The sequence below is a fragment of the Talpa europaea genome (assembly GCF_964194135.1).
Source record: "Talpa europaea genome assembly, chromosome: 1".
NCBI classification, from domain to species: Eukaryota; Metazoa; Chordata; class Mammalia; order Eulipotyphla; family Talpidae; genus Talpa; species Talpa europaea.
In genome coordinates this window covers 62,618,119-62,644,288 of record NC_140073.1, presented here as the reverse complement: position 1 = coordinate 62,644,288, position 26,170 = coordinate 62,618,119, and the positions used below count along the sequence as shown (strand labels likewise).

General features: G+C 55.4%; 2 protein-coding genes across 3 annotated transcripts; one reads left to right on the top strand and one right to left on the bottom strand.

Moving 5' to 3' along the window:
- Nucleotides 1–6,384: 6,384 nt before the first annotated feature.
- LIMS2 (LIM zinc finger domain containing 2) lies at nt 6,385–26,097 on the top strand (the record flags this gene model as incomplete). Of its 2 annotated transcripts, none has more annotated exons than XM_084240892.1 (10): nt 6,385–6,470; nt 11,054–11,213; nt 13,375–13,441; nt 13,646–13,766; nt 23,164–23,313; nt 23,943–24,093; nt 24,505–24,597; nt 25,212–25,260; nt 25,415–25,490; nt 25,623–26,097. In XM_084240892.1, 10 exons carry the CDS (start codon nt 6,385–6,387, stop codon nt 25,768–25,770), a joined length of 1,101 nt encoding a protein of 366 aa, XP_084097018.1. In that variant the 3' UTR covers nt 25,771–26,097. The 2 variants fall into 2 exon arrangements, with proteins under 2 accessions (XP_084097018.1, XP_084097017.1); XM_084240891.1 differs by having other exon boundaries at nt 13,375–13,451; nt 13,623–13,766.
- On the bottom strand, nt 16,368–19,809 carry GPR17 (G protein-coupled receptor 17; the record flags this gene model as incomplete). Its single annotated transcript, XM_084247077.1, has 2 exons — nt 19,659–19,809; nt 16,368–17,452 (listed from the first exon to the last, which is right to left on the bottom strand). The coding sequence occupies exon 2, from the start codon at nt 17,385–17,387 to the stop codon at nt 16,368–16,370; it is 1,020 nt and encodes a 339-aa protein (XP_084103203.1). The 5' UTR covers nt 17,388–17,452; nt 19,659–19,809.
- Nucleotides 26,098–26,170: the final 73 nt, after the last annotated feature.

The window sequence follows — 26,170 nt, the reverse complement described above, 5'->3', positions numbered from 1 at the left end:
GTCTCCCATGTGCGTGTGCCTTTTAAAGATTTGAGATATAATTCATATACCATGAAATTCCCTGTTTTAAGCTGCACAAATCGGTGGATTTTCGTACATTCACTAGGTTGTGCAGCCATGCCCTCGAACTCCAGAATATTTTCATCATCTCCAAAAGAGGCCCCACAGCATGTGCAGGCAACCTACATTTCCCTCCTCTCTCTCTTTCTCTCTTTCTCTCTCTCTCCCTTCCTCCCTCCCTCCCTCCCTCCCTTCTTCTCTCTCTTTCTCTCTTTCTTTATTTTTTTGTAACTCCCCCATTTCCCTCCACTTTGCCATCCTCTAATTTACTTTCTGTGTCTATGGATTATCCTGTTCTGGACGTTCGCGTCATGGAAGCTCAGTCTATGTGGCTGTTCTGCCCGACTTCTTTCATTTAGCATGATGTTTTCAAGGTTCATACATGTCATAGCATGAAATCTGCTTTATTTCTCTTTTTTTTTGCCAAATCATATTCTATTATATGGATATGCCAATTTTGTTTATGTGTTTATGGTGGACATTTGAATTGTTTCCACTTTTTGACTCATGAATAATGCCCCTGTGACTATGCCGACATTTTCTAGTCTCTTGGGTATATACCTAGGAGTGGAATTACTGGGTCATATGGTAACTCTGTTTAACTTTTTGAAGAACTATCACGGTGGTTCCCAACTACCTGCACACTTTTACATTCTCACCAGGAATGTATGAGGATTCCAATTTCTCCACATCCTCATATCAATTATCATCTGTTTTAGTGTAACAACTTGTGATGTGGCTATCTAGTCATCCTGGCATGCGCTGACAAGATTATTCTCCCCCCATTGAGTCATCCTGGCAGTCTTTTTGTAAATTAATTTACTATGGATATATAGAGTTATTTCTGGACTCTCAAGCCTCCTTTGTTGATGTAAATGTCTACCCATATGCCAGTACTACATTATTTTAATTCCTGTAACTCTATAGTAAGTTTTGAAATTGGGAAACATGCGTCCTCTGGCCTTGTTTTTTTCAAGTTGTTTTGGGCCCCTTGCATTTCCACATTAATTTTAGTATCAATTTGACCATTTCTGTAAAAAAGGAAGTTGGAATATTTATAGGAGTTGTGTCAAAACTGTAGGTCAGGGGTCTCCCTGGTGGCACAGGGGTTAAAGACACAGCGCTAACAAGACATCGCCAGCCACCACCTCAGTATGACTTTGATCGCCTGGCTGGCCAGGGAGCAACCCACATGGCACAGCAGACCTCTCCTGTCTCGCCCACTGCTCCTCTCAGCAGTGTATTTTGTCAGTCTGACTATTCTGCTCCCCACTTTGTCTCTGGTGAATCCTCTCACTCCCTGCACCCCAGTTCTTGTATGCATAAATAAATAAATCTTTAAAAAAACAAGCAAACAAAAAACCGTAGGTCAATTTGGTGGGGAGGATGTTGTTAACGGAACAATTTTGTTTTCTAGTACATGAAAATGGAATGTCTTTTCACTTATTCAGGTCTTTAATTTCTTTCAGAAGTGTTTTGTAGTTTTTACTATATACACCTTGCACTTCTTTGGTAAAATTTATAACTGCTCACTATATTCTTTTTGATGTTATTGTAAATGGAATTGGTTTATTAATTTCATTTTCAGACTGCTTATTGCTAGTGGTTTTGTATATTAATCCTGCAACTTTGCTGAGTTCATTTACTAGCTATAATAGTTTTTTTTGGGTGTGTGCGTGTGTGTGGGGAGGGTTTTTTAATTTTTTTAAAAGATGTATTTATTTGTGCATACAAGAACTGGGGTGTAGGCCAGAGGCACGGGGGTGAGGATTCACCAGAGACAGAGTGGGGAGCAGAACAGGCAGATGGACCGAAGACACTGCTGAGGGGAGCAGAGGAGAGACAGGAGCGGTCTGCTGCACCATGTGGGCCACCTCTCTCGCCAGCCGGAATAGAACTGGTGCTGCAGAGGCTGTGGATAGCTTCATAGTGCAGTGCTTAACCCCTTGCGCCACCAGCGAGGACCCTAAAATAACTGATTTAAAGTCTGTTTAGTGAGTTTAACATCTGGGACAATTTCTAGTAATTAGACTTTGTGTATGAAGGAGTCATACATTTTTTATTTCTTTGCATGTCATATATTTTTTGTTGTTGAGAAGTGAACATTCCAAGAGATATAATGTGGCAACTCCTTGCTTCCCAGGGCTTGTTTTAGTTACTGCTTATTGTTTGTTTAGTGACTTTTCTGAACGAATTCTGTAGTCTGTGTATCTCTGTCACTGGCCCCTGACATCACTGCTCAGTTAGTTTAGTAGCCAGCCGACGACTGGACAAGGTTTCCTTGAATACCTGTGAACAATGTGTCTCCCAGTCTTTGTCGAGGACGTGTTGGGGCACAGCTGCAGCATTTGCCCGGGCAGTTTGTAACTGTTTTCTCCTTTGCTTCCTGCTTGCACAGGGCATCATGGTCAGTCAGAAGTGGGAGCTGAGGTCCTTCTCGGGAGCTTTCCTGAGTTTGCTCACAGTGCTGGGCATTTACACAGTCTTCTAGATTCCCAGGAACATGTCGATTATTTTCAAAGCCCCTAAGTCCATCTCATTCCTCAGTTTTGCCTTTGAAGCTTTCTGGTTAGCATATTGCTGGCCCCAGAGGCATCTGTGACCACGTAGGCAGTTATGGTGGTAAGACATTTGAAAAATATTTAAGCATTGGAGATAAATTTAAGCATTGGGTGATATCCCATGAAGACAAACCTTTCAAACTGGGTTTTTTAGGAAAGACTAGGTGAAATAATAACTCCTCTTCGGGATGAAAATTTGCACAAGTTGTCTAGCCCTGTATACTTCCCCATTATTGGGTATATACGTTGTTATTTTTCAAGGCTGCCATAGAGTTAGGGAGCAGAGATTAGACAGTAGAATAAGTTAAAATACCATAAAACTCACTGTTCTTACCAAGATTCGGCAAATTTTCTTCAAATGCTTCTTGGGTTACTGTAAACATTTGGTTAATTTAAAGAGTTCTGAAAAAAGAAGATTTGGGAAATTTTTGCTAATTTTATCATTACTTTTATTGAGGGATGACACACTTTCAGAAATTATTACTGCCATTTTCACTGACATTATTCTTTTAAAAAATATTTTATAAAATCCTTACATCATTTTTCATCTTTGCACAATGTATGCATTTTCATTTTGGTTATATTCCCCATACAATTGCACCCCACCCCCTTATTTTGACTCTAGTTCTTCCTCTCACCTGCCTCCCCCCCCCCCCCCCCCGTGTCTCTGGTTTATAGTTGCTTGTTGATTTTGATTTATTACTTTGTATTGATTAGTCTTTTTCCTGGTCCCTTATTTAGGTTTCCTAAATTCCTGCTATGAGTGTGTGTCCGGTATTTTTCTTTTTCTTTCTGACTTATTTCACTGAGCATGATCCCTTCTAGCTCAATCCATGTTGCTGCAAACTGCATGAGTTTATCTTTTTTGATTGCTGAGAAATATTCTATTGTGTACATGTACCACATCTTCTTGATCCAGTCATCTATTTTTGGGCATTTGGGTTGTTTCCATAGCTTAGCTATTGTAAACAGTGCTGCTATAAACAGAGAGGGGCAGGTGCCCTTTGGAATTACTGTTTCTGTGTCCTTTGTGTAAATCCCTAGGAGTGGAATTGCTGGATCATATGGAAGCTCTATCTTTAGTAGGTTGAGGAATCTCCACACAGCTCTCCATAGTGGTTGGACCAGTTTGCACTCCCACCAGCAGTGCAGGAGAGTTCCTTTTTCTCCACATCCTCGCCAACATTTGTTGTTGCTGTTTTTTTTAATATGTGCCATTCTCACTGGTGTCAGATGGTATCTCATGGTAGTTTTGATTTTTGCATTTCCCTGATTACAAGTGATGTTGAACATTTTTTCATATGCCTGTTGGCCATTTTTATTTCCTCTTCAGAGAAGTTTCTTTTTAGCTCTTCTGCCCATTTTTTGACTGGATTATTTTCTTTGTTTTTTGTTGAGTCTCATCAGCTCTTTGTAGATTTTTGTGATCAGTCCTTTATCATTAGTGTTGTGTGCAAAAATGTTCTCCCAGTCGGTGGGGTTTCTCTTTGTTTTGGTTATTGTCTCTTTTGCTGAGCAGAAGCTCTTTAATTTGATGTAGTCCCAGCTGTTTATCTTTGCCTTCACTATCACTGCTTTCGGTGATGTGTCTGTAAAGATGTCTTTGAGGTGCATGTCATGTAGTGTTTCGCCTATATTTCCTTCTATATATTTTATGGTTTCAGGTCTTACGTCTAGTTCTTTAATCCATTTTGAGTTGGTTTTTGTGCATGGTGTGAGGTAGTAGTCAAGCTTCATTCTTTTACATGTAGAGACCCAGTTTTCCTAGGACCATTTATTGAACAAACTTTCTTTGCTCTAGTGCATATTCTTTGCTACTTTGTCAAAGATTAGTTGACCATAAATCTGTGGGTTTATTTCTGGATTTTCTTTTTGATTCCATTGGTCCGTGTGTCTGTTCTTGGTCCAATACCATGCAGTTTTGATGATTATGGCTTTGTAGTATAGTTTGAAGTCTGGGAGTTTCACTGAAATCATTCTTTCTGTGTTTTGCAATTGTGTCCTTTGGAGTCAGAGTACAGGTTGGGGAGTTTAGTAGCCAGTGTGACCCTCACCCTTGAAAGTCACCCTTGAAGAATGGTGGAGGGAGGTGCATAGGCTGTGCAAAGGTTCAGGATTTGGGCTCAATCAGACTGTGAGCTTCTTTCAGTTTCTAGCCTCTGCTGCCCCCTTCTAATAATCAATTTGTTGAATTGATTAGTGCTTCATAATCTTGGACTTGAACTTCATCTACAAATTATGATGCACAAACATTTGTGGCTGTATCCTTTTTCTCAGATCTATTTGTGATTAGAGGAACCCCAAAGAAATGGTCCCTCCTCAAGTGAAACTCGACTGTGGGGGAAAGTTCTGGGGTCTAGAATTCAAGATTTCCCCATGAAAGAGGCTGAGTAGAAGCTTAGGGGCTGAGGTCCTAGGGTATTGATTTGAAGCTGCTATCATAAAACTTTCTGCAGAAGCTTCTGAAGCATTCATTTATCTGAGTACATTGATGCAAGGGAGATGAACTTTGTCTTTGTGGCCTTCTCAGTCTCAGCTTCTCTCTGCCCTTTAGTCCCTGGGGCCACCTTTAAAAAAATATTTATAGTATTGATCAGTGCACAGTACCTTTGGAATTGAGCTGCCTTTTCAAATTATATTGCACCCAACGCTTGTATCACCTGACTGTTTGGGGTCTGCCCCTGGGGTGGTTAATGAGTACTTCCCCGTGTTGCGCTTTGCTGGATGAGGTGTGTTCCTGATGAGTGGACCTGGCATGTGAGTGCCGATGGAGCTTCTTCAAGGCTTCCCCTTGCCTCAGGGTAGGAAGAACTGTGCCCTGCTAGCCAGAATGATGGCTACTAACTCTTTCTTTTGGAGGGGAGAGGAAGACACTACTCATGTTTTCTAACCATTTCAGGGAAATGGAATCAAGGTTAATGATTTCTGTGAGTCCCCTAGATCCTTCTTTTCTTACTGATTTTCGCACCAGTGACCTGTCACTCTTCAGACACTGACCTTGGGTGCTTATATTTGGACCACAATAACCCTGCCCATCTCTTTAGGTGAAAATGAAGGTAAAATGGTGCCTTCTTGGAAGTTTTCCATCTGATTCTGATGTTTCTGCTTTCTCTGGCAAACGTGTCCTCTGAATTTTGACAGCTTGGACTTCTTTTGGGTGTCTGGCTGTTTGTTGGTCAGCCCTAGGGGGTGGGGGCTGACCTGAACGGGATCTCCTCAGGTGGTTTTCGTGGCCACAGCCTTGGGGTGGCGGGGAACAAAGCAGAATGTGGGCATGTGTAGGGCTCCCTTACCAGCTTCTTAACCTTTCCAGGATTCTGAAACTAGCTCAGTCCCTTACTGTCCTCCCCAGTTGATTGCACCATTCTCAGCATGGCCGGGTGTGTGTGTGTGGGGGCTCCTGGTGGCCTGAGACCTCCAGGCTTTCTGTCACTAGCAGCTGCACCTCAGGACTGTTGGGGATCTTCCTGGAGAGTTGCCTCCCCAACCTGACCCAGTGCCACCAGCCTCAGCTTTCACTGTGCTGCCCCCGCGGCGGGAACAATATCCTTTCTATTGGGAGTTGACTGGGCTGCCCTTTGGAGAGTGTCTGTGTAACGTGAGCTCCTGTCCAGATAGAGTGGGGAGAGGCGCCCCTCACCGCGGGCCAGCCCTTCGCCTCTGGTGCTGCCCAGAGACCTGACAGTCCTGCCACTTCTGTCCTCCAAGGCTGGGGTGGTTGCCCCCAGGCGGGAGCCCCGTGAGAGCAGGAGGCAGTTTTGCCATGGCCACACGTCTGGGGGCACTGGCTGCTTCGGGGCTGTACCGGAGGCGCCAGCACCGGCAGAGCCCCCCGCCCCCCACGCCCGGGTAGGTGGCCAGGGACAGGGGGTGGGGAGGGCAGAGGGACAATGACCGGAAGGCGGCAGCTGCAGGCCTTTCTTGGATCAGCTGCCCAGTCCTTCCCCAGCAGCAGCGGCTCAGGTCCCGGGACAGAGCCTGGGGGGCCTGAAACAGTGGGGGCAGGGCTTGACGTCACCTGTGACCCACAGTCCTTGGGCACAGAGCAGGGGGCACTGTCAGACGGGTTCATTTATTACCACTTTACAGAGGGAGCCAGGAGCCTATTGGATCTCACTGGTTCCCCAAACTGCCCGTCTATGAGGTGAACCCGCGCTGGGGTCACCCTGAAGCCTGAACTATTTTATCCCACGGTGTGGGCGAACCATGGAGGCCTCCTTTGGGCTGGGAGAGACGCTTTGTGGGGTTCCGGGGCTGTCTCACCTGGATGGGGAGGCGGGGGAGGGTGCGTGGCTGGGGGTGCTGCCACCGGCCCACCTCAGGAGCTGGAGGGGAGGGTCGCGCTCTCATAGGGTGCCTCTGGGCGAAAAGCTCCAGCAGGACGTTGGAAAAAGAGCAGTGAGGGCTGTGGGTTCAGGATCACTGGCAGAGAAGTGACAGGTGAGGCCCCCAGATGAGGAGGTTGGCGGGGGATAGGGGGCTGGGGAGGAGACAGAAAACAGCAGCCACAGGAGTCAGGGAGGAAAGGGAGTCTGCTGCCTCCAGCCCCGGACTCACCGTGTGCCGGCGGCCAGCCCAGCCTTCTGCAGGACAGCGAGGACTGAGGCTGTCACAGATGTCTGGAGAAAGAGGGAGGCGTCGAGCGGGGAGTGGGGAACAGAGGCTGCAGAGCGGCACCCCTGCAATACCTTGTGTACTCCAGGTTGGCTTACGAACTAGCACACGGCATTGCAGGCCCCTCATGGCCTTGGGCACTGTGTGGGGGCGGACAGGCTCATTGCTCAGTGTGGAGCCCGAGGCCCTGGAGGCCAAGTAACTCACCTGAGTGTGGCAGTTCTTGAGTGGGATCCCTCACTGGCCGACCCCTGAGCGACCCGGGACCTCTCTGGAGTGAGTATGGTGCAGGGAGCGGTGATGAGGGTATTGGTGGGCCAGAGGCCATGCCGGAGAAATTCCACGTTGAGGATACCGCGCAGGAGCACACCCAGGAGGTGAGGAGTGTGTGGGCCTGCGACGGAAGGTCAGGTGTTGGGACAGTCCCTGGCATGGGTGTGCAGATGTTCATATGCTGCTTGATTATCACCTTAATTTTTCTGTGAACTTTTGGCTTAGTGACATCTTGCAACAAATTGACTTGTGTTGACTATGAAGACAGAGCATTTGGGGTGCTGGGGTGGGGTGGGGCACAGGTGGTATGCGCTCCCCTGGCTCTGGGGTTTGGCTTCTAGGAAGCTGGGCCTGCCCTTGGTGGCGTGTGTGTCTGGCTGGGCGGTGGGGTACCTCTGCAGAGCAGCTGAGCAGGCTCTGTGCTCCCTACTCTTGGCTGGAATGTGTGAAGGAGGGTGTGGAATGTCCTTGTCTCCCAGCTTTGCGCTCTCCAGGGAGCACAGGCAGCCTATTGACTTGTCCTGGACTGCACTGCGGTGGAAGCATTCTGGAAGGTTCCAGAGTTGTGGGAAAACAACAGCTCTTTATTCAGCCTACAGCCTGCCTGTCCCCAGGCGCGAGCTCCATGTGTGTTGAGCTCTCCATCTCAGCTCCCAGAGGCCGCTGCTGCTGCTCCCGGGCTCCTCCACGCAGTGGAGGAAACGAGGCCCGGGGAAACCTACCTCTTTCCTGGGTTCTGCAGCTGATGACAGGGGCTCTCGGGATTCTAATGTGGAGTGTGAGCTGAGACCCCCAGTTTCTCTCACTGCCTCCCCTGCAGGAGACAGTGGCCTGTCCCTGCTGGGGTTGTGGGTCAGTGGCTGAGCACTTTTACTTGCCTGTCCCAGTGAGTCCAAGTGGTTGTGTTCCTCGGAGAAGCGGCTCGGAGAAGAGCTGGGGGTCCAGCTGCCCAAGGAGTTCTACTCCACTGCACAAAAATGCCCACATTGACCTGTTCGGTGCCCACCACAGCCCAGGGACCTGAGGTGTGGCCAGGAGGAACAGTGTCAGGGGTCGGCAGTGTCAGGAGGAGCTGGGGGGGGGGTCAGAAGGGGTGGGAGGTAGGTGGTCACCCCTACCTGCCCGGTCCAGGGCTGCGTGAGCTATGTGGGGATGGATGGCGAAGTCTTCGACCTGATACCCCAGGGACCCAGTCAGGGAACTGGACAAAGACCAGCTCTGCTCCTCAGGGGCTGGTTGCTGTGGTGACCACGGGAGACAAGCAGGCAGAGGAGGAAAGGGGTGTGGCGGGGCTGCCGTGGGGTAGTGCTTGTCCTGGTCCCAGCAGGAAAACGTGGTAACTTTGAGCAGAGAAACTCAGGCGAGTGCAATAGTCTGTGCACGAAGCTGGGAGTGGATGCGGAGGTGGAGGGCCACAGGGAGGGACACTTTGGTAGAGGGTGCAACCCACCAGTGGCAGCCGAGAGGGTTGGATCAGCCCAACTGACCGCCAGAGGACACGGGGGCTGTGGGTGCACCCCCGAACACTGGCAAAGACGGGGTGCCGGCAGGTGGGCATGCAGTAAGCTCCCTTGGCCAGGGGCCGGAGGCCTGGGTCTCGGAAGCAATCCAAAAGCCTGGGGCTGGACTTGAATCCTTGTCTGGCTTCACTTTCCAGGTCCTTTGGGTGGGGAATTCCAGGCCCAGAGTCACAGGATTTCCTTTTGACTTCTGGTGCCTCCCGGCCTGTCGGGGCGGCTCCCGCCTCAGTGAACTTCCTCCCCACTCTGGGTGGGCGTGTGCCTTGCAAGGAAAGGGCCTCCAGGTCGTTCTGTTCTCTGGCAGGAAACCATGACTGTGTGGACAAGCCCCACCCAGCTGAGTATGGCGGGCAGCTCAGGGGCCAGTCCTCCGTCCTTGCTGGCCCTTCTTGTGCAGACAAGCGGGAGCGGGGCTGGACAGGGGCAGGTGGGGCCGCTGTGCAGAGCCCCCTTCTGTGTTGGGCTCTCCCTGTCCCTTCTGCCTATCTCCTGCTTCCTTTCTCCTACACGGACACATGGGCTGGAAGGGGGAAGGGCTTTGGTCCTAAAGCTGCCTGAGATCAAGTTGGGCCTTGCAGAAGTCTAGCAGGCCGGGTAAGACTCACTGAAAAGCCTTGGGGCTCGGGCCCTGCCACATGCAGCCCCCAGGAGGGTGTGGAGGAATTCTTGCCATCATGCCCCTGCCCAGCTTCCAGTCTGTCTCCATGCAGCAGCAACGCCCCCTTAGAGCACCCCCACACCTCTCCCTAGGCCCAGAGACACAGAGCCCTTTCCTGCCCCTGGCTCGTCCTGCTTGCGACACCAGCACCCCTCCAGGAGCCTTGTTCACTCCTCATGCCCCCACAGTGAGGGAGGGATGGGATTCAATTCCGGGGGGCGGGGGGACAGAACAGGCTAAAAAGATACCCGACCCAACTTCTCTGGGCCAGGCCTCAGGATCCTGGGCTGCAGGGGTGCCAGTCTGGTCAGTGTGGATAATTTCGTGCAGTTGTTCTGTTTGGATTCTGCTCCTTCTAGAAGGGCCACCCTTACCCCAGGGACAGCAGTCTTCCACCATGGATAAGGAAATTTGCTCCACACCCTGCTCTCATCCCAAAGATTCACTCCCACCTCCTCCATGATAAGGTGCTGCATCTTTTTTGGGGGACAGGTGATTTTGAAACTCCTTCATAATGGAGAGGAAAGAGCCACTGAAGTCTGACTCATCTGGGTCCAACCTGGACTCTGTTATCTGCTGTGTGCGCTTGGGCAAATTACTCCAGCACTCTGAGCCCTGCTCTCACCTGGAAGGCAGGGGTGCGGAGTGCCTAAGAGTGGATCCAGACTTGCTCACCTATGCCTGGATATCTCTGTACCCGAGACTCTAGTCTCTGAGAAGGGGTGTTGGGAGACACGAGAAGGCGCTAAGGCAACTACCAACCCTCAAGGTATAGCTCGGCCCAGTGAAGGCTGAGCAGCCTGGGAGCCAAATCATTGACAAGCACAATGCTGTCCTTGTGGGTGTGTACCCAGCGCTTTCGTGTGTCCTTCATCCAGCCCACCTGTGACCCGTCACCACAGCCATGATTATGGTCCTTCCTGCAGTGAGGAGCTTGGGCCTGGAGGGAAAGGGTCAGTCCTGCATGGCCCTCACCTGTCTGAGACCTCCAGGGAAGAGTGCTCTGGAATAACAGGGCTTCAGAGTCGGGGGGTGGGGATGCTACTTTCTAACTGAGGCTTTGCCTCTGCCCACTGTAGTCCTCCGGAAGGTCATCCCTCTCCAGGCCTTGCCTTGTCCATCTGTAAAGTGGAGATACATGGTGGGTTTTGCCATGTGGAAATGCACCTGCAGCCTTGGCATGCACTGGCACTTGGAAGCAGCTTTGCAGGTCACCTGAGCTGGTGTCACATAGCTTGGTGCCAAGGTGGTCATGGGGTGAGGAGAGTGATTTTCCTTACCATGGAAAACATGTTAATCTTAAGGGAGTAGCTGTGTCTGTTCAGCACTGCCCCATCTTGACCTTCCCCTTCCTTCTCCCCCACCAGCAACATGTCCAATGCCTTGGCCAACGCCGTCTGCCAGCGCTGCCAGGCCCGCTTCACCCCCGCCGAGCGGATCGTCAACAGCAATGGGGAGCTGTACCATGAGCACTGCTTTGTGTGTGCCCAGTGCTTCCGGCCATTCCCAGAGGGACTCTTCTACGAGGTAAGGGTGCTGCCAGGGCCCTTGCTGGCTGCCTTCTTGGAGCCCAAGCTCCTGAGCCGGCCCAGCGTCTACCTCTAGGAGCCTGCGCCCTGATGGGGCAGTCATGCCAGGCCTTGAGCTGAGTTCTGCTCCTGCCAGCTCAGAACCTTGGCCCGTCCCTCTCCTGTGAGATAAGAGGGGCTCCTCTGCTGGCTGTGGTGCTGAAGGGGGGGGGTCACTGGTCATCTGGTCTCCTCTGGGTGGATTCTGGGAGGTCCTGGGGCCCAAAGACTCAGCCCTGATGACTCCCTCTCAGGGGATCACACATTAGACACAATGAACTTGTGGGCTGTGGGCTGGTGCTAAGGACCTTGGTTATAAGGACTCTGCAAGGAGGAGGGCATGAGGGGAGTAACTTCTGAGCAGACCTGAAGGATATGCATAGGGCATGTTTGTGTCTGCAGGACAAACTCTTAGGAGAGGGCACAGCAAGTGCGAAGGCCCTGAGGTGAGGTTGTGTGGGCAATTTGAGGAGCAGCTGAGGCAGGAGTGGTGGAAGGGGAGCGACAGGAGAGGGGCAGCCTAAGGGAACTTTGTTGGACTCAGTGGGCCCGTGTCGGGCCTTAGGTTTTCACGCTGGGAGGTGTGGCGGGGCACGGATCGTAGTCACATTTGAACAGGAGCATTCGGTTGCTGTGCTGAGGGGACAGTAGGTGGGGATAGGAGACCAAGACAGAGCTAGGGGAACAGGTGGGTCTGGAAGCCGGATGATTGCAGTGAAGGTGAAGGGGCCGAGGTTGACCCACACACACAAGCGCATAGTTTTCACACTCCCAAGTTGGTTGTTAAGAGGGCTGCTGTAAAGTAGATGATATAAACATACAAAGAGGTAAAACTTTATTCAAAGACGGTAACAAATGCTCAAACCTCTCACTGCCTATTTATTTCACTACATGTTACTGTTATCTATGCCCTTGAGGTTTCTTCTATTCATCGTACCTTAGGGGTGGAAAATGCAAGTGGTGGCTCCCTCAGTCTCTTCTCAAGCCCATTGCTGTTGTCATGTGGGAGAATTCATGCTGTTGTAGAGATTGGCAGATGCTGCAAGCCAGCCCCTCCCCACCAGGAGCCGCTTGTAGGGCACAGCCCTAGTGGCTGGTCTTGGTGGTGATTGTAGACTTCAAAGGTGGAGCTGCTGGCAGTAGCTGCTGGCTGGTGGGAGTGGGATCTGACTGAGTATTCGGAGCAAGTGCTCCTTGGGGTGCCTCCTGGCGAATGCTGCCCCACCTGGAGGCAGTGGGCAGGCCCAGAGGTATCCAGACAAATGCTGGCACACAGTAGGTACTCAGGAAATACTCACTGCTGAATGAATTTAAACCCCTGTCTCTATGGGCCATTGGGTAGGACTGTATCTGTTAAGCCTAAAAAAATTGCATTTTACAGGGGAAAACCACATTTTTAAAAATAAAATAAACGTTGTCAAAGGCAAAGAGCAAAGGCAGGCTTGGGTCACACTTTGGCCAGTCGAGGCCCATTATTGCCCAGACAGAAGGCTCAGCAGCTGCCCGACTGGTGTCCACACTGGCTCCTGCTGACCATAGGTGGTGCCCTCCCTGAGGGTCCCCCACACTGTTTGTGCCCCCCCCCCCTCCTGTCTCCCTTCCCCCGGTCTTGTGTGGTGTCTGAGGGGAAGTGGACTTCTCAGAGCAGAAACAGGAAGCAGGGCGGAGGGACTCGTGTAATCCAGACTTGATCCCGCCTAAGTCCCCGGCCTCAGCAATTGACTTGCTTCTGGAACCAGCAGGGCCATGAGCTCCTGCAAACAGTGGCTGGCCTTGCCGAGCGCCCAGCTTCAGTTCAGGCCCTCACTTGACACTGTCCCCAGGTCAGACGGGTCAGTTCCCTCCCGTCTCCAGAACTCGCACCTGCTGCTCCTGTCTGGAGTACCCTCTCTCGGGACCTCGCCTGTGCTGCCTTGCTCCTCCTTTCGCCTCCTCCAGGAAGCCCTCTCTGGAGGGAGGGTGGAGGTGAGCCTCTCCGGTGGCAATAACAGTTGCTCCAAGTAGAGTGTATGTCTGGCCTCCCTGAGGGCAGAGCCTGACGCCACAAAGAGCAGTGTGGCAGCAGCGGGCAGCGTTATGATGTGTGACTTGAAACCTTCCTCTGCTGAGTCCATTTGCAGTTCGAAGGCCGGAAGTACTGTGAACACGACTTCCAGATGCTGTTCGCTCCGTGCTGTGGATCCTGCGGTAAGGACTGGTGCCTGCACAGCCTCCGTGCCCGGGGAAAGAGGGGGAGGGCATGGCACCCGGTGTCTCTGAACACCAGCCTCAGACCCCTGCAGGCAGTGCTTGCCCAGCTATGGGAGAGGCCCCGGGCCAGGGAGCATCAGTGTGGGTGGCACGGGGAGGGGGCGCTGGCCCCCCTCAGGCGAGCAGGTCTCTCTCTTCCAGGTGAATTCATCATTGGCCGTGTCATCAAGGCCATGAACAACAACTGGCACCCCGGATGCTTCCGCTGCGAGCTGTGTGATGCAGAGCTGGCTGACCTGGGCTTTGTAAGGAACGCGGGCAGGTGAGGTGGCCCACGGGGAGGAGAGCCCTCGCCGCAGATGCATTCTCTGAGTGCAGGTCCCTTGGGCTTTGGGGCCAATGCCACGTCCCTGCAAGCAGGCAGAACCCCAGCCTGTCATTGGGTGAGGAATGAGGGTGCAGGGAGAAGGGGTGATGAGCCAGGGCCCACCCCAGGCTGTGGATGCTCCCAGGAGCAGGCAGACAGCATGGAGGGGGGCAGTGGAACGGAAGCCCTTAGATGCCCTGGATAAGGAGCTTGCACGCAAGCCAGCCGCGCCACACTGCTGACCCCAGCAGCCACCTCTCTCCTCACAGCCGGGCTGAATGCCCTGGAAAGAAATCACTTAACCAGGCCCCCAATACACTCTTCAATTCAGGGGCGTGGCCCTCCTGGCACTTAGTGCCCAGTTCCTGACTAGGGTACATTCCTACCTCCCTAGAAGACTTGCTCTTTTCTCCTCACTCTTCCTACTCCCCTTGAGCTACACCCCAGCCCCCACAGGGATGACCTCCCCTGCCACTCCCTGCCCCCATTCCAGCCCCAGCCTCTGCCACAGGGCTGCATCCCTGCTCACCCCGCCAACTCCTGGAGCCAGGCTGTGCTGCTTCTGGGCTCCTTCTCCTTCCTCCAGGGCCGAGGGTTCAGGCCTTCCTCCCAGTGATTCTCTGTGACCGCGCATCAGGCATACCTGCTGGCAACCCCCAGCCCAGTCTGCTCAGGATCCCATGACCCCCACATGCCGGGCCCAACGGTCACTGCTAGATACTCCCCTGACCTCTCAGCAGCTTTCCATGGCGTCCCCTCTTTACTGCAGTGTCTCCTCTCCAGGGACCAGGACCCTGTGTTCTCGCGCTTTCCTCCTGCCTCCTGGCCGTCCCTGTCCCTCTTCTCTTCAGGCTTAGCTTCCCCAAACATCCCTCCGCTGCCTTTGTGCCCGTGCAGGGTCCCAGGGGCCTGGAGGGCATGTCTGAGCTGGCTGAGCCAGGCTTCCCGCTCAGGACATGCCTCTGCCCACCTGCCATCTCTGCCCAGCGCCCCCTGGCATCTCAGATGCAGCCGGCCCCACCTGACACCCCGTTCCCCTGACTGCACTGCTGGTCTCCCTGGGAACATCCTTGTTACTGTCTGAGTCCCGCACCCTCTCCTATCGGGGCACCTGCCGTCCTGTTCTGCTGTGCCCCTCGCTCCTTCCTGATGCAGCCACGGTGATGGCGTCCATTTGCCTGGCCCTCCTGGCCTTGTGTCTGTCTTGGCTCTTCAGGGCACTCAGCAGGAGCCTGTGTGGCAGTTGCTTAAATGAGAGGCTATGGGTGCAGACAGTGTGGGGGTGGGAAGCATGTGGGTCGCCTGTGGGTGAGGGACTGAGATGGTGCTGCCCTTCCTGGGCCCCAGCTCACACAGCACCTCCACCCACCCCGCAAGCCCCCCAACTTTGCTGAGAAAGCCTGGAGGCACTCAAGAAAGTGAAACCTGACACAGGTCCTTTAGAGGTCCCTCCCCGCCAGCCAAGGGGAGCTCTGCAGCCCCCCTTGCAGAAACTCAGAGGGCCCTGGGCAGGTGTGCTCCAGGCCATCAGAGCTGCGGCTTTCTCGTCCATGTTACCGGTCTTGGGGTGAAGGGAGAGCTGCTGGGAAGGGTGTTGTGTTCACCAAACACAGTGGCCCGCAGTCTCAAAGTCCGGTTTTGTTTATGATCTGTCCTGTCAAGCGCAAAAAGGGGGCAGCTATTCTGTGACCCCACCAGGAAGTGAAGCAGCTCCCAGCTTGGCCAGTGAGGCTGGCAGAGGCCTCTTAGGAGGGGTGGGGTGAGGGCCCTGTTGAGTCTGCCAGGCCCTGTGCCCCAGTTCAGGCTTCCTGAGGTGGTGACAGATCTCGGCTCCCCATTACTGTCCGCCATGCTGCTTGCCCATCCGACGCCCAGAGGACTCCGGTCAGGGCTCAGACGCTCTGGGGATGCTTCCACCACAGCAGGTTTGCATGGGGTTTATAGCAGGAGGGTCGACGAATGCAGCCGTGCATTGATGCGTCCCATGGACTCCGTTTTCTGGGTGTCACCTGGTGACCATCCTGAAATACATTTACAGTGTTGAGCTGTGATGTGGAGTGCATGCTCCCTACACCCAGAGGTCTTCTGCAAAGGCACCACAACGGTGTTCAAAGGAGCTATTTGGACACCCTTCCTTCCTTCGCCGAGGCCCACTCTTCGGCTCTTCTCCCGGGGCATTTGTAGCTGCATCTGGGGCTCCTTCTGCAGGGCTCCATGCTGCGTGTCTGCAGCAGAAGGGAGTCTGGGAGTCCAGCAGGCAGCACTTGGGAAAGAAAGACTCTCATTGTTCAGGAATTGTGCCTCTGGCCCCTTGTGCCCCTGCTGCTGGGTGAAGTCAGAGAATCTCAGCTGCTGACAGTGAGCAGGGCCCACGCCTCCTGCAGGGGCAGGAAGTCTCTGTTCTTAGGGGTCTGCACTGAGGGAGTGGCAGCGACCTGCTGCGATTTCGGGTTCTTTCCTCAGGGCCTACTGGGGAGAAGGTGGACTTCCCCTGGATGAGTCTGAGCGGGAGCTGGCCTGCTGTGACTGTCTGCGGCTGGTGGGGACGCCTGGGGCTCACAGCTCTGATCTGGCACTCAGGGAACTCTCGTTGGTTTTCCCTTCAAAGCTGGGGGCTGGGCCCGAGAGCCTCTTGCCACAGAGTAAGTTGCAAAGGGCGTCTCGGAACTTCTCAGCCACAAAGAAATACATGATGGGGTCGAGCGCTCCATTGAGGCTGGTGAGGCAGGAGGTGATGCGGTTTCCCAGGGCCAGGATGCGCTGCGTGGCGCACGAGGTGCCGCTGCCCTGGTAGTGCAGTACGTACACGGAGCGGTTGACGTGGTAGGGCACGAAGCACACCAGGAAGATGGCCAGCACCATGGCGATCATGCGCACCGCCTTGTTCTTGAGACGCTTCTCCACACGAGGCCCTTGCCGCAGGCTGCGGATGATCAGCAGGTAGCAGGTGACCGTGGTAACAAACGGGAAGGTGAAGGCCACGGCCAGGGACACGAGGGCATGGTGGGAGGCCTTTTCCCGGTACAGCTGCAGGCAGATGACCGTGTGGTTGGTCTGCACCGTCTGCGGGCTCACCAGCAGCGGGGCCATGGCCACGGCCACTACCACCCAGAGGAAGGCGCAGGCCAAGTGGGCATAGAGAGGCCGGCGGAGCTTGAGGGACTTGACTGGGTGCACGATGGCCAGGAAGCGGTCAGCGCTGATGCAGGTGAGGAAGTAGATGCTGGCGTACATGTTGAGGTAGAAGAGGAAGCCGGTGAGTCGGCATGGGATTTCTCCGAATGGCCAGTGGTTCCCAGAGAAGTGGTAGACCAGGCGTGTGGGCAGGACCAGTACACAGGACAAGTCGGCCACGGCCAGATGCATCAGGAACACGTTGGCTGGGGTACCTGACTTGTGGTCCCGGATGAAAAGCCACAAGGCCAGGGCATTGCCAACAAAAGCCAGGATGAAGTCCAGGAGGTAGAAGGAGGCGAAGAGAACGTTCTCCACTGGTGTCTCCTGGCTGCATTGCTCGCTGCTGGCCAGGGAGGAGTTGGCAATCAGACCTGGGGGGGCCACTGCAAGGCCATTCATGCTGCAGCCGGGAGCACAGCAAGGAGATGAGCCTGGAGGGAACAAGCAGACGGGTCCCAGGGACCCTGGGACTGGTGAGTGGGCACAAGTGGCGAGTGGCCACTGTGCAGATAAGTGAGCCCTCCGAAGCCTTCAGTCCCAACTGACCTTTAAATTGAGGAAGGCACTGCTCTGTGCTTAGCACTTGTCAGGGGCTCCTGGGGGCAGCTCCTGTGTGTACCTGTGGGTGGGCATATGTCAGAGGGTCTCTGCATTTCAGTATAAAGCTAAAACCAAACCAGGGCTTGGAGTTAGCCAGGCTGTGGCTGGACCAGCTTCCATTGTGCTCCTCCCCAGCAATGGAGGCCTAGGGCAGGGTGTCCCAGAGTCCACTCTTTTGGACCAGAGGGACGGAGTCAGCACCATGGGGAGAGCAACTGGGCCCTCCTGCTCCCCAGGAGTATTCTCTGATTAGCAGGGGTGGGGCATGAGGCTGCGGACAGGCCCTGATCCTGAGAGCACTGTACCCACCAGCTCTTCTGCAGCCTGTACTTGCTGGGTGATCCCTACTGACTCTGTAGTCCCTTGACCCTCCCTGACTGGTGTCCTTTGTGGTTTTCCCATGACTGCAGCTTCCACCCCAACCTCCCTGCACTTGCCTCCTAGGGATACCCCACCAGGGGTGCAATATGCTAGGAGGTCAGAGGCCTGCTTTTTCTGCTGCCGCCCGAAGGCCAGCTGGGCCAGGTCCCAAGGTCTCTTGAGCGTTCTGGACTCAGCCCACCAATTCCATTTTGGTTGGAGACCTATAATTTAGAACCCTGCACTTGGGCCTCAGGCCAGCGGGGGTATTTTACTAGCTGGGGTAGTTTAACTTCCAGAAAGCAGGTTTTCTTTAGGAGAGGGCAGGTAGAGACACTGTCCAGACTTTCTTGGCCAATGTCTGCAGTCCCAGAGAGGCCACCTGTCCCTGGCCTCTCTCACCCCAACTCCTGAGGGGCCCAGGTCACAGCCCTGCCCGCCTCGGTGACAAGCCGTTGTTATCCGGTGAACCTCAGTTCTGGATAGGTACTCCCCACCTTCCTCTACGCCTCCCTGACAGAGTAACAGATTCCTGTTTTGATTTTAGTGAAGTCAAGCGCTCCAAAAAGGAGAGGAAATGTCCACACACCCTTCCTCCCTCTCCAGGCCTGGGGGTGGGATGTGTGGGCAGAAGGGGGCAGGACGGCAGGGCCAGAGCAAACTTGCTCCCAACACCCCACAGCCGACAGCCCTGAGGTGGGGCCAGGGAGACCTCGCCAACTCCTGCTTTTCGTGTGCTGGGCTGCTTAATGGGTCTACCATGTGGACCCTCATCTGCAGCGAAGCTTCGGGGCTCCCTGGAAGCCCTGTCTTCCAGCACCCACACGCCTGCTCGTGTCTGGGCTGCAAAGGGGCAAAAGAGAAGCCAGCAGCCCAGCGTCCGGGGTAGGGACACAAGTTGCAGTCGTGGGGGAAAGCAGGGGCTGTTGAGGGGGCTCCTTATCCTTGGTCGAGCCTCGCTCCTCAGGGCCTAGTCCCAGGAGTGGTGGCATGAATTTGGGGACCCAATGAGAAATGGAAATGTAGCCCCTAGTTCAAAAGGTAGAAATTCAAGATGGTGACAACAGAGCAGTACCCTGAGCGTGGGGCCCCTGTCTGAGGAGGGGTAGCCCCTATCAGGGTATCAGGGGTGGGTGAGCCAGCACTGGCTTTTTCTGTCCTGCCTGGCAGCCCCCAGCCCCCACCCTTCAGTGTGCGGCTAAAGGCCATACGCACAGTGCTCTCTCGGGGAGCAAGTCTCCATCTCTTTCAGACTTGCTTCTGATTTGTTGAGGTTTTGTTACTCTCCCCCATTTTGGGATATTGACTTTTGCAGTGTGGTCTGAAATGCTTTCCTTGCCACCTCTCCACGCATCCCCTTGGGACCCGGAGCCTCAGCCTGTGCTGTGGCTTCTGGAAGGTTAGCTCTGTTCAGGTCCGTCTGGGTCTGGACAGTGTGGGTGGCCTGGGGCGGTGGGTCAGGGTCAGGTTTCGGGCCTCCGTGGAGGGACTGGCTGGGTGGGCAGGGCTGTAATGGGGGCTCGTGGTGACAGTTTCCTCCCTGTGCCATGGGGCTGAGTGGAGAGGTGCGTGGGTACCGATTCCAGCTGTCACTGATGGGGCATCCCCTTATCACAGAGAGGTGCCCCGGGGACTGGGGCCCACTGTCTCTGCCCCGGTCTGAGTTGGCCTCTGAGCTCCCTGCCTGCCCCCACCCGGCCCTGCCCTTACCTCTCACTGCTGGTTCTGGCGGAAGGGGCAGGTGGGCTGCAGCAGTGGTGGCAGCGCGCTGGCGGGGCTCCGTGCCCTTGTGGTAGAAGGGTGGCTATTTAAGGAGTGGAGGGGAGGCAGCAGTCCCTCTGGCCCTGAAAGGCTGCTTCATTCCCAAGGGTCCCTTGTGTGGTGGGCCACTCCTACGGCTGTCTCTGCTGCCACCGCATCGTGAATATTCCAGTGTCCCGGCCGGGGACCCCAGCCCAGCTTGGCCACAGAGCGTCACAGAGGCTGAGTGTGTGACTGTCCTGGAAGACCTGGAGTGGGCACGGGCTGTGTGGGGGACTGGCTGGGACTGACACAACCGGACGTTTCAGACCAGGATAATTTCCTACCAATGGGGGGGCAGGGAGGGGCTGGCTGCCAGGGCAACAGGCCTGGGCTCCCAAGCCTGCACACCACTCACAGTAGAGGGGTCTTGTGAATGGGGAGGGGGAGGCTGAGGAGTCTTGGTCGAATGAGAGGGGACTCTTTCAGGACACTTGCTGTAGGGTCCTTGTGTCCTGCCCTGTATAATTAGGCTCCATTTGGGCCTGTGGGATAAATCATGGCCTTTATCTTGAATGGGGCACAGCTGCAGGCCGCCTCATAATGGGGCGCTGTCTGGGCCTGGGGGGATGCAATGCAGCCGGCAGGCCTGGCCCTGGCCCTTGCGGGCTCCTCCTCTGGACAGAGGCCCAGGAAGAGGGCTGCTGTGTCTCGCTGGCCTGTGGCCCCCAGGTCTCCTCCTGAGGTTGGCGTTCAGGCTGGGGGGTAATTGGATGTAGCACGTGGCTGCTCTTGAGACCATTCGAGCAAAGCTCGTTTCTCCCTGTTTTTCTAAAAATGATACACCCAGCAATGGAGATCTGAACCACCACTGCTGATTTCAAAAGACTTTTACAGTGTTTTTAGTTAAAACATAGAAAAGTGTATTTGTCTTTCCCCACTATCCTATGCAGCTGGGATTTTTGCCCACTTTTCGGACGAGGAAACTGAGGCTCAGAAAGGTGACGTAACATGCTGTAGACAAATCACCAGGAAGTGGCAGAGACAGATTTGAACCCCAACACGGGTCACTTCAAGACTCTTGCTTTGTGTGTTTGTGTGTTTTGTTCACTGAGGGTAGAACTCTTAGGTTCCATTTTCATTCACCTGGGGGAGAAATCGGCACGCTGCCTCTAGATCTGGGGCTGGGATCAGGCCTGTGCAGAAAGCCATCTCCACCTGGGGTTTGTTTACTCAAGACAGGGGGACTCCTCAATTCCATTTTGCCTGGGGCTCAGGGGCATGCACACAGCGCCCCCTCCACACTGCTCTGTGAGTTGTTGTCTGGAAGAGCTGGCTCATGCTGGCCTGAAACAAGGGGGCTGACTGGCCCTGAGCAGGCCACTTCTGCTATTGGGGTGATTGCTGATAGTGGTTTTAGGGCATTGTACCTGGGGATTTGAGCTAATTTCTGTATTTTTGAAATGAAAGTTATTTCATGTGGATTGAATGTGGCCTCCTAGGGAGGAGTCACCAAAACTGGGGCGGTGGGATAAATGCTGTGTCCTTGGCAGACACGGCCAGCCGCGGCTGTGGGCTGGCCAGAGCTGGCCACTGTGGGTGACGAGGGGGAGCGGCTCCTCCCCAGGCCTGCTATGGCTGGTGTGCTGGGCTGGGCCCGGGGGGGACAGGGTGCCTAGGTGAGAGTTGGGTGGAGAAAGCCCTGCAGCTCTGAAAGGGTGTAAGGGCCGGACTGGGCACAGGTGCAGGTTTTCTGATCCCATGCAGACCGGGTAAAGGAGGAGTCAGAGTCCTCAGTGGATTTGCAGGTCTTTTATTGGGGTTCACCAGGCATATGGCAGGCAGGGGTGCTGGCTGGGGGGCTGGGAGTCTGGCAGGCCTCCCAGCCCCCAGCAAGTCTTTACTCTATCTGGGCTCTCTGGCGTTCTCTGCTTCTGCGTCGGCTTCTCCTTCAGGTTCTGCTGCTGCTGGCTGGGGCTGCTGGCATCACCCCGTGACGCCACCCTTAAAAGCACAGTCTTAGCTCAGCTGAATCCCATCTACCTATGCCCACACCCTCTTCCAGGTGCCCGCCATCAGGCATGCATTCAGGACAAGGATCCATCATCTATCCTGATGGCGGAAGGGCAGAAAAGCCTGATATTTTCTTTACCCTACAAAGGGACATGGCCTTTGTCACAGAGTGGAAAACTGTAGACACAGGCCACATCTGCAGCCCACGATGTAGGGAGAGCCAGGGCGCTGGGCCAGGAGACTGGCTTCCAGTCCCGACCGGGTCATGTGGTGATAGGGGAGCGCTGGCCACCTTCCTCCCTTCCTCTCCTTCCCATCCATTCGCTCCCGCACCACAGACTCATCCTGTGTGGGGAGCATGAAGTCTGGTGGACACAGCTGGGAGCCAGTGGCTTAGTAAGTGCTTACTGCGTGCTCCCACAGGCCCCAGCCCTTCACATGTGCTGAGTAGCTAAGGGGCACCTAACCCGAGCAGAGAGCAGTGTGATACACAGGTGATGGGCACTGTGGTAAAGGGCACAGGCACCGAGTTGGCCTGCCCTGCCTTTAGGATCTGCCCATCCCACCTGGTTGGAGGATTCTGACTTTGAGAGTTAATCTAACTCCCTGACCCGCCTGGAAAGGAGCCCCACAATGGTATCGGGTTGCCGGAGAGGCTGGTGAGGGCTGGAAAGTTTCCCTGTGCATTGGAGGGTACATTAGGAATATTGGTGGATTGGGGTGGGAGGGAACAATGGATTGGGGATTCTGTCCGTCTTTGCCTGGGGACCTTGAATCTAGATTCCTGCCACCTCTGCAGCCCAAGGAAACAGAAACCATGTTGATTTCTCTCGGTAGAGACCATGGCTGTTGCCCAAGGCAGGGAGCAGCATCAGAAACTGCTCTGAGGTCCTCACAAAAAGGACTCTGTGAAGACAGTTCCTGGGTTTGGGGCCTCCGTCTGACACAGCCATGCTTGTTTTCGGAGACAGAAAGAGCCTGTGGAGGTTTAGGTCGCTCTTTGTCCGGCAGACCCTAAAAGAAGGGGTGAACAGGCCTGGTGTACCCACGCTCCTCAGCCTCTCTGCTGGCTGTGGGGCTTCAGGCGGATCATCACTATAAGATTATTCACACGTGTGAAAAGTCATTTGAAAAATAAAACATTTTCGCGGATGTCAGAGAAATGCCTACTCTGTTCCACATGATGATCTAGGCTCAGAAAAAGTAGGCGGAAGAAAAGATGGCTGGCACCACCATGCAGGGTGCTTCCTTCTAGTCTTTTTCCTGTGCAGCGGCTTCCTTCTAGGGGGCACACCTGTGGTCTTCCAGGATTGGCTCGCGGCTCTCCTAGGCCCCTGAGGCTGACAGGTGTTCCTTACAGCCCCAGGCCAGGTTCGGGGGCGCTCCCCTCCAGGCGGTGGCTGGGCTGCTGGGAGGCCGAGGCTGAGTGGTGGTCTGCTGACCCCCACCCCACTCCCCACAGGCACCTGTGCCGGCCTTGCCACAACCGTGAGAAGGCCAAGGGCCTGGGCAAGTACATCTGTCAGCGGTGCCACCAGGTCATGGACGAGCAGCCCCTGATGTTCAAGAATGACGCCTACCACCCTGACCACTTCAACTGCACCAACTGCGGGTATGTGCTCTGCCAGGCCCCTGAGAAGGGGCGGATGGGCTGGGACCACTGCCTGGGGCAGTGATGGAGCAAGAGGCCCCAGGTGGGCGAGGTCGCTGCAGACAGTGGGGAGCTGGGTGGATTAGAACAGAGCCCGGGGCTGCAGGAAAGTCCTCTCTCTAGGACTGTGGCAGTGAGGGATGAGGGAGGGCCAGGGCCCTGGGCCTGTTGGGAGGAAGGAGTCAGAGGCTTGGAGAGCCAGGGGGAGGGCTTGGCGCTGGTGTTGGAGAAGGGAGAAGGGAGGGAGGAAGGGGCTACAGGACATCCCTTTGCGCCCCTCCAGACGCCCTGGTGGCGTGTCAGGCGAGTCCAGAGAACAGACCTGCTTCTCAGCAGCCCTGGTGGTGTAGGACACAAGCTGCCTTCTGAGGGGGCTGTGCGGGAGTCCCGTGCCTGGGGGCCGTCTGGAACACAGGAAGTCCTCCCCAAAGAGATGGAGATCAAAGAGCTGCTGCTTGGGAGCCCGGCTAGGACAGAGGGGGCCTCTCAGGATGCAGCTTCCCGGAGGCGGGAGGGGCTGGCGTGACCCCTGCCCGGGTGCCCTGTGCAAAGGGCAGGGACTTCACTGGGGACTCTGCTCTGTCTTCCAGGAAGGAGTTGACTGCCGAGGCCCGAGAGCTGAAGGGGGAGCTCTACTGCCTGCCTTGCCATGACAAGATGGGCGTCCCCATCTGTGGAGCCTGCCGCCGGCCCATCGAGGGCCGTGTGGTCAATGCACTGGGCAAGCAGTGGCACGTGGAGGTGAGGGAGGCTGCAGCCCCAATGCCCTGGCCAGTGTGTCCCCACGGCTCTGCCTTGGACGGCCTTAATGGGGTCCCTTGGGGAGGGGAATCTCAGCACAGCAAACCTCACTGAATGGGAAGACTGCTCAGTGACGCCGGGCTTGTAGGAGAGGCCGGTGGGCGCCAGACCCGCAGCCTCCAGGGAGCGGCCCTCCCTGGAGGGCCCAAGTGACGCTTGGGCTGGGGGAGCACAGGCAGGGTAAGGATGGGGATATCAGGGTCACCCTGCAGTGGGGAGGAACAGGGTCTGCTGGCCCAGGGCTAGTCCATGGAGATGTTAGCCCCGCGCCATGCTGGCCTCCCTGCTGCTGGCCCTGATTTCCTCTCGGTCTCCTGGGTCACTACTCAGTCCTGGCACCTCTCCCCCCAGCATTTTGTCTGTGCCAAGTGTGAGAAGCCGTTCCTGGGGCACCGACATTACGAGAAGAAGGGCCTGGCCTACTGTGAGACCCACTACAACCAGGTGAGGCCTAGTTGTAAGAGGGTGGTGGGCAGGCCTGCCTCAAGTCTGGACGGGAGCTACAGGAGAGGCTGCCTGGCTGTGGGGCTGAGGGAAGAAGCCGGTAGGGAGGTGGACTGGGGAGGTGTGGGCCAGTTCCCAGCTGGTCCTCACTTTGCACAACTGGGCCTGTGACTGGACTGGGCGAGGCTGGCTAAGGCCCCCTGTCTGCCCCTCACAGTGGTGTCAGTGCCCACTGTGGGCGCTGAGGCCAGGCCTGTGTGCCTGCACTCTGGGGACCTGGCCTCAGTGACCGCTAGTGAGAATGCACTCTGTGGCCCGCGCCCGTTGTGAGGGCTGAGAGAGGACAGTGTGGGATCTGGGCTCATCTGCCCCCATCCGCCACCTGGACACTGCCCTGGGCCAGCCTCCTGGGGGGAATGCTGACCCTGTTCACCCAGTCGTCCTACCTGGGGGGGGATTGTGATGAGTCAGGTTGCCTTCATCTCATTGCCTGAGGCTGTGTCCCGATAGGCTGATGCCTGGTGTGGGGAGGGACTGGGACCAGGCTGCACCCCTTGCCCTGGACGGGCAACCCAGCTGCCTACAGCCCCTCTGACACCTGCCTTTGTGCACAGCTATTCGGGGATGTCTGCTACAACTGCAGTCACGTGATCGAGGGTGATGGTAAGGCTCCTCTGTCCCTGTGCCCCCCATCCCCCGCTTCCCCTCTGGGTGGGGGTGCCTGCAGCTGTAGGCCCAGCTGGTCCTCACTTTGCACAACTGGGCCTGTGACTGGGCTGGGTGAGGCTGGCTAAGGCCCCCTGTCTGCCCCTTATAGTGGTGTCAGCGCTCAACAAGGCCTGGTGTGTGAACTGCTTTTCCTGTTCCACCTGCAACAGCAAGCTCACCCTGAAGTAAGTAAGGGGGTGGGGAGGCAGAGGGCCAGGGCAGCCCACTCCTCTGCCTCTGCTGGTCCTGGGGACCTGGGATCCTTCTTGGCCCGAGTGGGTGGGGCACACACCCCTGAAGGCTGACGTCCTCCTCAGGAACAAGTTTGTGGAGTTCGACATGAAGCCCGTGTGTAAGAAGTGCTACGAGAAATTCCCGCTGGAACTGAAGAAGCGACTGAAGAAACTGTCAGAGCTGGCCTCCCGCAAGGCCCACCCCAAGTCCGTGGGCCTCAACTCCGCTTGAGAGGCCTGCTGCTGCCTGCTGCCTTTCTCCTCCTCCTGCCTGGTGGCTTCCTGCCCCTCTGCTGCTTTGAGCCTTGTCTCATCTCTTTGCCTGCCCCCCTCCCATCTCCTACCTCCCTTTCTCCACGCAGGATTCTCCCCTCCATCTTCTCTCTGCTGTCTCCCCCTCTGTCTTCCCCCGCCCGCCTCCTCTCTTCTGCGTGGTGAGCAGGACTGAGGGGCACTGGAGCTTGTGAGTGTGTAAGGGGCCAGTGTCCGAAGTCCTGCAGGGACAGGAGCAAATTGGGACCTGGTGTCACCTGGCCCCAAAGGTGGGCTGCAGCTCCAAGCCTTGCCCATTCCAGCTGTCCCAGCACCGCAGGGGCCTGCTGTGAGCGCTTGACCAGCGACCCCACGGTGTG